Here is a 7,963-nt window from a genome sequence, read left to right as displayed (position 1 = left end):
GTCTCGGCCTCCCAAAGTGCTGGGACTACAGGCGCCCGCCACCTCGCCCGGCTAGTTTTTTGTATTTTTAGTAGAGACGGGGTTTCGCCGTGTTAGCCAGGATGGTCTCGATCTCCGGACCTCGTGATCCGCCCGTCTCGGCCTCCCAAAGTGCTGGGACTACAGGCGCCCGCCACCTCGCCCGGCTAGTTTTTTGTATTTTTAGTAGAGACGGGGTTTCGCCGTGTTAGCCAGGATGGTCTCGATCTCCGGACCTCGTGATCCGCCCGTCTCGGCCTCCCAAAGTGCTGGGACTACAGGCGCCCGCCACCTCGCCCGGCTAGTTTTTTGTATTTTTAGTAGAGACGGGGTTTCGCCGTGTTAGCCAGGATGGTCTCGATCTCCGGACCTCGTGATCCGCCCGTCTCGGCCTCCCAAAGTGCTGGGACTACAGGCGCCCGCCACCTCGCCCGGCTAGTTTTTTGTATTTTTAGTAGAGACGGGGTTTCCCCGTGTTAGCCAGGAGGGTCTCGATCTCCTGACCTCGTGATCCGCCCGCCTCGGCCTCCCTCCCTATTGTTTTTAATGGTCCCTCAATGCCCCACCGGGTGGTGGTGGCAGATTTCCCACCCGCGTTGCTCCCGGACACGCAGATGTAGGTTTCGGCAGCTCCCGTCATTAGACACAGTTGCCGTAGGCTGGGTTCTTAGTAGCAGGTTCTATGGGGCATGGGGAGTGAGGTTTGAGTCTTTCCTTGGCTGGTACCCACCAGACTCACTGAGGGAAACTAATGGGGGAGTACTGGTCTCTATCCCCTGCACGCTCGGCTCACTGTTGCAGTGGTGGAGGGATAAGGTCGTGTTCATGTGTCGAAGTTGGTGCCTCAGTGTCACTTTATGTTTCTTGGTCACTCAGTGGTTCTTGTATGAGCTGTGCACTCCTTGTTGATTGGCCACAGCTCTTTACATGGGGAGGACCATGGGCCCTCATCTGGCAGGTGTGCAGGCACCCACACACTCTCTTGTCCCTTGCAGCGGCTGGCTGTCGGCAATTGGGTTCTTCCAGGAAAGCCCAGGCGCTGCTGTGGTCATGCTGCTTCCGGCCATCATGTTCTCCGTGTCGGCTGCCCTGATGGCCATCGCGATCATGAAGGTGAGTCCTCAGCTTTGGGACATCGAACCCTTACCCTTTTTCCATGAACCTTATCACCTAACTGTCTCAGGTGGGTGAACGTCGGGGAGCCAGGCCCTCTCCCCGCGGTGTCACGCAGGCCGCACTTCATCCCCAGCAGTGAGTTGGGATGACAGCTGGGGGCGCTGCCACCAGGGACACTCCCAGGGACCCAGCACCCAGGTTCCCCATGGTCCCCCGGGCTGGGATTCCAGACTCCAGAGGGAAGCAGGGGTTGTGTGTCAACCGCAGTGTTTGCAGGAAGAGCTGAGGCGGGAGCTGTCCTGTCAGTGAGGATGGGGCCCCTTGCAGATTCCTGGCTTTCCGTCAGAAGATAGCAGAAGTGTTGAGCTAGGCTCCTAACACAAGTGTTCAGTTACAGCAAAACGTCTTTTTTTTTTTTTTTTTTGAGATGGAGTCTCGTTCTGTCGCCCAGGTGGAGTGTAGTGGTGCGATCTCTGCTCACTGCAAGCTCTGCCTCCCGGGTTCATGCCATTCTCCTGCCTCAGCCTCCTGAGTAGCTGGGACTACAGGCGCCGCCACCTCGCCTGTCTTTTTTGTATTTTTAGTAGAGACGGGGTTTCACCGGATTAGCCAGGGTGGTCTTGAGCTCCTGACCTCGTGATCTGCCCGCCTCAGTCTCCCAAAGTGCTGGGTTTACAGGCGTGAGCCACTGCGTCCAGTTTTTTTTTTTTATTTTTGGTGACGGAGTCTCGCTCTGTTGCCCAGGCTGGAGTGCAGTGGCACAATCTCGGTTCACTGCAACTTCTGCCTCATGGGTTCAAGCGATTTTCCTGCCTCAGCCTCCCAAGTAGCTGGGATTACAGGCGCTCGACATCACGCCTGAATAATTTTTTTTTTTTTGAGACGGTGTCTCACTCTGTCCCCCAGGCTGGAGTGCAGTGGCGTGCAGAGACAGGGTTTCACCGTGTTACTCGGCTGGTCTTGAACTCCAGAGCTCAGGCAGTCTGCCTCAGCCTCCCAGAATGCTGGGATTACAGGCGTGAGTCCCCATGCCCAGCCGCCACGCTCATTTTCTGTTCTCTGACTCCCTGTCCTCTGTCATTGCAGGTGCACAGGATCTACCGAGGGGCCGGTGGCAGCTTCCAGAAGGCACAGACGGAGTGGAGCGCGGGCACTTGGCGGAACCCGCCATCAAGGGAGGCCCAGTACAACAACTTCTCAGGCAACAGCCTGCCCGAGTACCCCACTGTGCCAAGCTACCCAGGCGGTGGCCAGTGGCCTTAGAGCCAGCCCTGCCGCTACCGTCCACCACCTCCTCCCCTTCATTCCTGCTGCTACCCCTGGTCCTGAGGGCTGGGAGTACCTGGGGCCCCATCCCTCCAGCTGGGATGGTGGAAGCCGGTGGTGGCCATGGACCACACCCCTCTTGCCAGGGCCACAGAACCCGCGTTCATCTCATCCGAGAGCAGAGTTCCTTGGAAGCACTCCCCAGTGGCCCTCGGCCTCTGCCGTCCACAGGACACCCTCTTGCTCCCGGAAATGTGTGGTCACCTGCCGTGCACTGCACGGCCGGTATGGCCTTGTCTTCAGGTCTCGAGGCCTGACTCGGGGGGACAGGTGGCAGCAGGTCGGCCGCCCTCCGGTCCTCCCAGAGCTGCTGGCGCTGAGGCCGGAGCAGCTCTGATGGGGAGCTCCATCTCACACCAGCTGCCCACCATCACCAGGGCAGATGCCCTTGGCCGGAACTAAGAAGAGGCATCGGGGCCAGCTCCTGGTCCTCTGCAGTGATAGAGGGCTTGGTGCCTAGCCGAGTCCTCGCTGTCTCCTCCATCCCCTGATCTGTGCGGTTCCAGCTTCGCCCCCTCCCCACGTTCCCCATACCTGGGGAGCTCCTGGTCCAGGGTGTCCTGGGGCCACCCTCCTGCCCCCCCGAACCAGGGATCCCTGGCAGGCCCTCTGTCCATGCCCCCGCATTCAGGACCCAGGCCAGGCCGGGAGCACAGCCGCTCCCTAACCCCGGCAAACCGGCAGAGAGCCGGTTTCCAGCAGCTGGAGCCCTGCAGGAGCAGCCGTTTGTGTTGTGTGTGTATGTGTGTGTGTGTGTGTGTTTTTTTTTTTGAGACAGAATTTTGCTCTGTTGCCCAGGCTGGAGTACAGTCATGTGATCTGGGCTCACTACAACCTCTGCCTGCCGTGTTCAAGCAGTTTTCCTGCCTCAGCCTCCCGAGTAGCTAGGGTTACAGGTGTCTGCCACCGTACCCAGCTAATTTTTTTATTTTTAGTAAAGATGGGGTTTCACCATGTTGGCCAGGCTGATCTTGTACTCCTGACCTCAGGTGATCCATCTGCCTTGGCCTCCCAAAGTGCTGGGATAATAGGTGTGAGCCACCGCACCCAGCCTGGAGTGGCCTTTTATGAGGATAGGGGACCCGTCAAATCTGTGCCTTATGGAGGGGTCCGGCAGCGGCTACAATTGTCCCCTCCACCCCCCGACTCACCCCAGAACACCTCCCCCAGACATTTTCACAGCACCGTTCACAACAGTTGGGCCAAAAAGGAATTTTTTCTTCTTCATTTCCTGCACTTTCTGACCACGACTTTGGACACCCCAGGCTGCCACCCCTCACCACCCGTTCACCCCCAGAATGCTGTTGCCGTGGGACGCCTGCTGCCTGGGGCCTTCCCCGGGATGTGGGCCAGTCCTCTCGCTGGTGCGGAATGCCGCTGGGTTCCCCGAGGCGGCCGTGGTGTCTCGGTGGACGGCAGCCAGGATGGAGCACCCATGGGTCCCACGCCCATGCTTCAGGGTCTTCAGGTCCTGCCCCCCGGCCAACCTGCCAAGAGGTACCCCCTTCCTCGGCCCCTCAGCTGCACTGATGCAGACAGTCTCCCTTGGCAGGCCCACCCCACCCTCCCCACTGTCTGTGGCCCCCTTGCAGCATTGCTGGGGTTTTGTTATGTGAAAATATCCTGGAAATAAAAACCTGTTTCTGCGCTTAGATCCAGGGACCTGCTGCATTTGTGGCGTGAGCACATGTGGTTCCCCCAGGCTGTCTCCTTCCTTGAAGGACTCCTGAGCACATGGCCTCTGGCGGGATGAAGCGCTGCAGCACCTTCTCCACCCAGGCCCCCGGGTGCTCCGAGCCAAATGTGCCCAGGACCCTGCCATCCTGGCCAACCTGGTAAAACCCCACCTCAACTAAAAATACAAAAATTAGCCAGGTGTGGTGGTGGGCGCCTGTAGTTCTAGCTACCCAGGAGGCTGAGGCAGGAGAATCGCTTGAACCCAGGAGGCGGAGGTTGCAGTGAGCCAAGATCATGCCACTGCACTCCAGCCTGGCAACAGAGCAAGACTCTGTCCCTGCTCCCAACAACAACAACAACAAAAAAGGAAGCTTGCACAAATGGAAAGCCAGTGTCACTGGCCCTAAGTAAAAAGCAACCTTCAGCCAGATGCGGTGGCTCACGCCTGTAATCCCAGCACGTTGGGAGGCCAAGGTGGGCAAATCATCTGAGGTCCAGAGTTCAAGACCAGCCTGGCCAACATAGTGAAACTCTGTCTCTACTAAAAACACAAAAAACTAGCCAGGCATGGTGGCCCACGCCTGTAATCCTAGCTACTCGGGAGGCTGGGGCAGGAGTATCGCTTGAACCTGGGAGGCTGAGTTGCAGTGAGCTGAGATTGCACCACTGCACTCCAGCCTGGGTGACAGAGCAAGACTCCATCTGGAGAAAAAAGACATAGGGGTTTGTGGGGTGCGGTGGCTCACACCTGTAATCCCAGCACTTTGGGAGGCTGAGGCGGGCAGATCACCTGAGGTCAGGAGTTCAAGACCAGCCTGGCCAATGTGGTGAAACCCCGTCCCTCCTAAAAATGCAAAAAATTCACCGGGCGTGGTGCCGCGCATCTGTAATCCCAGCTACTTGGGAAGCGGAGGTGGGAGAATCGCTTGAAGTGGGAGGTGCAGGTTGCAGTGAGCCGAGATCGTACCACTGCACTTCAGCCTGGGTGACAGAGCAAGACTGTCTCAAAAAAAGGAAATTTGGACACAGACACACACAGGAAGAACACCGTGGTGAAGCTTTAGCAAGCCGAGAACGCCGGTCACCACCAGGAACCAGGAGAGGCCCGGGACAGCGTCCCTTCGGGCTCAGAAGGACCTAGCGTCGCCAACACCTTCGCTGGGACTTGGGGCTGGAATGAACAGGTGTTTGCACCGCCGGGTCTGTAGTACCTGTCAAGGCAGCCCTAGCAAGCCGATGCGTGTTTGCATGTGTGTATGCCTGTGTGCGTTCACGTGTTCAGGAGTGACAGATGCTGCAGGGTACAGATGGGGACCCCAGCCTCTGCTGCGTGTCCTAAATATCACGCCCCTCTTTCTGCAAGTTGTCGCCCCAGTCACCGCTCTGTCTTCCCTTCAGTGGTCGCCCCCGCCGGCCTCCGCTCCGCCGCCAGAGGGCGCCCTCGGACTCCTGACGGACGGGCCCCGCCCCGGCTCCCGGGCTTCAGGTTCTAATAGAAACTCTCGCAGGGGTGGCGGCGCCTGTAATCCCAGCACCGTGGGAGGCTGGGGCAGGAGAATCGCTTGAACCCAGGAGGCAGAGGTTGCAGTGAGCTGAGAGCGCACCATTGCACTCCAGCCTGGGCGACAAGAGTGAAACTCCTTTTCAAAAAGAAAAGAAAAAGACGGGGAGTGTCCGCCTGTGGACAAGGTGCAGCCGGCATGATGTGGCTCCTCCCTGAGTGGCCACGTCCCCTTCAGGGTCACAGGCGCGATCCAGGGAATGAGGAAGATGGAACTGCAGGCATGGCGGGGGATCTGGCAGGCAGCTGGGAGAATCGTGTGCCCCCATCGTGGGCCCCCATCGTGGGCCCCCCCCACCGTATGCCCCTCACCGTGTGCCACCCCATCGCGTGACCCCCTCATGGCTGCTGCCCCTAGTGGGGATTCCCCGGGGTGGGCGCCACTCACGAGAGTGACTGCGATGGCTTCACTGGGCTGGGCCCTCCAGGCTCCCTCTCCACCCCTGCCACTGAGCTCCACGCCCGGACCCAGGCCTGGGGGAGCTGCAGGGACAGATCCTCAGCCCTCTGGCTTCAGCTTCCATCCCAGCAGGGTCCGGCCAGGAGGCAGGGGGCTGGGAGAGTGAGGGAGGAAGAGTGGGGGAGGGGGAGTGAAGCTGATTGTCAGTCCCTGGCCTCCTCCCTCCAGAGGACAGCCTGTCCATGGGAGTCCCTCTCTGCAGCCCCTACCCCCGCTGCTGGGCCCCCACTGTTGCCAACCCCAGGGGCTGTGTCATCCGGTGTTGCTGCTCCTCACCCTGCCTACCCCTCCACCAACCCCACTGCTAAATCCTTCTTCTGGATGAGGGAGCCATCACCTTCCGACAGCAATTAAGGAGGGTGAATGTGATATGTTTGGGACATCTGAAGATTTCCTAGCATGAACACACAATCCCAAGCTTGTGTGTGTGTGTGTGTGTGTGAGAGAGAGAGAGAGAGAGACAGTCTCACTCTGTCTCCCACACTGGAGTACAGTGGCACAATCTTAGCTCACTGCAACCTCCACCTTCCAGGTTCAAGTGATTCCCCTGCCTCAGCCTCCCAAGTAGGGACTGCAGGCATGCACCGCCATGCCCAGCTAATTTTTATATTTTTTAGTAGAAACTGTTTTTTCCATGTTGGCCAGGCTGGTATCGAACTCCTAGCTTCAAGTGATCCACCTGCCTCAGCCTCCCAAAGTGCTGGGATTACAGGTGTAAGCCACCCAGTTGAGTCATTTCTTTCTCTCTTTCTTTCTTTCTTTCTTTTTTTTTTTGACACGGAGTTTCACACTTGTTGCCCAGGCTGGAGTGCAGTGGTGTGATCTCGGCTCACTACAACCTCCACCTCCTGGGTTCAAGCAATTCTCCTGCCTCAGCCTCCAGAGTAGCTGGAACTATAGGCGTGCGCCACCACGCCTGGCTAACTTTGATATTTTTAGTAGAGTCAAGGTTCCTCTTTCTTCTTGTTGGTCAGGCTAGTCTCAAACTCCTGACCTCAGGTGATCTGCCCACCTCAGCCTCCCAAAGTGCTGGGATTACAGGCGTGAGCCACTGTGCCCAGCCTCCCAGTTGAGTCATTTCTAGTCTTCTGAGCACCAGAAACTTGATAAGATGTGTGTTGTTTTATTAATTTTATAATTAATTAATTATTTATTTATTTATTTGAGACGGAGTCTTGCTCTTTGCCCAGGCTGGAGTGCCGTGGTGCGATCCTGGCTCACTGCAACCTCTGCTTCCCAGGTTCAAGCGATTCTCCTGCCTCAGCCGCCCAAGTAACTGGGACTACAGGCGCCTGCCACCACGCCCGGCTAATTTTTTGTACTCTTTTTTTTTTTTTTTTTTGAGGCGGAGTCTCGCTCTGTCGCCCAGACTGGAGTGTAGTGGCCGGATCTCAGCTCACTGCAGGCTCCTGGGTTTACGCCATTCTCCTGCCTCAGCCTCCCGAGTAGCTGGGACTATAGGCGCCCGCCACCTCGCTCGGCTAGTTTTTTATTTTATTTTATTTTTTTTTGAGACGGAGTCTAGCTCTGTCGTCCAGGCTGGAGTGCAGTGGTGCGATCTCCGCTCACTGCAAGCTCCGCCTCCTGGGTTTACGCCATTCTCCTGCCTCAGCCTCCCGAGTAGCTGGGACTACAGGCGCCCGCCATCTCGCCCGGCTAGTTTTTTGTATTTTTTAGTAGAGACGGAGTTTCACCATGTAGACCAGGGGTTTCACCGTGTAGACCAGGATGGTCTCGATCTCCTGACCTCGTGATCCACCCGTCTTGGCCTCCCAAAGTGCTGGGATTACAGGCTTGAGCCACCG

At 57.7% G+C, this 7,963-nt stretch overlaps 1 protein-coding gene across 1 annotated transcript in view; it reads left to right on the top strand.

The window, feature by feature from the left end:
* The window catches only part of SCAMP4 (secretory carrier membrane protein 4), a 10,509-nt gene extending 6,391 nt beyond the window's left edge, over positions 1 to 4,118 (top strand). The window contains exons 4-5 of the mRNA XM_017862163.1: positions 1,014 to 1,131; positions 2,221 to 4,118. Coding sequence (XP_017717652.1) covers positions 1,014 to 1,131; positions 2,221 to 2,397 — 295 coding nt within the window. The 3' untranslated portion in view covers positions 2,398 to 4,118. The remainder of the gene's footprint in view (positions 1 to 1,013; positions 1,132 to 2,220) is intronic.
* Positions 4,119 to 7,963: the final 3,845 nt, after the last annotated feature.

The sequence above is a fragment of the Rhinopithecus bieti genome, unplaced genomic scaffold (genome assembly GCF_001698545.2).
Source record: "Rhinopithecus bieti isolate Rb0 unplaced genomic scaffold, ASM169854v2 scaffold_64298, whole genome shotgun sequence".
In the NCBI taxonomy this organism is placed as follows: Eukaryota; Metazoa; Chordata; class Mammalia; order Primates; family Cercopithecidae; genus Rhinopithecus; species Rhinopithecus bieti.
Note: the sequence above shows the minus strand (reverse complement) of the source record. Positions and strands in the feature narration are given on the sequence as shown.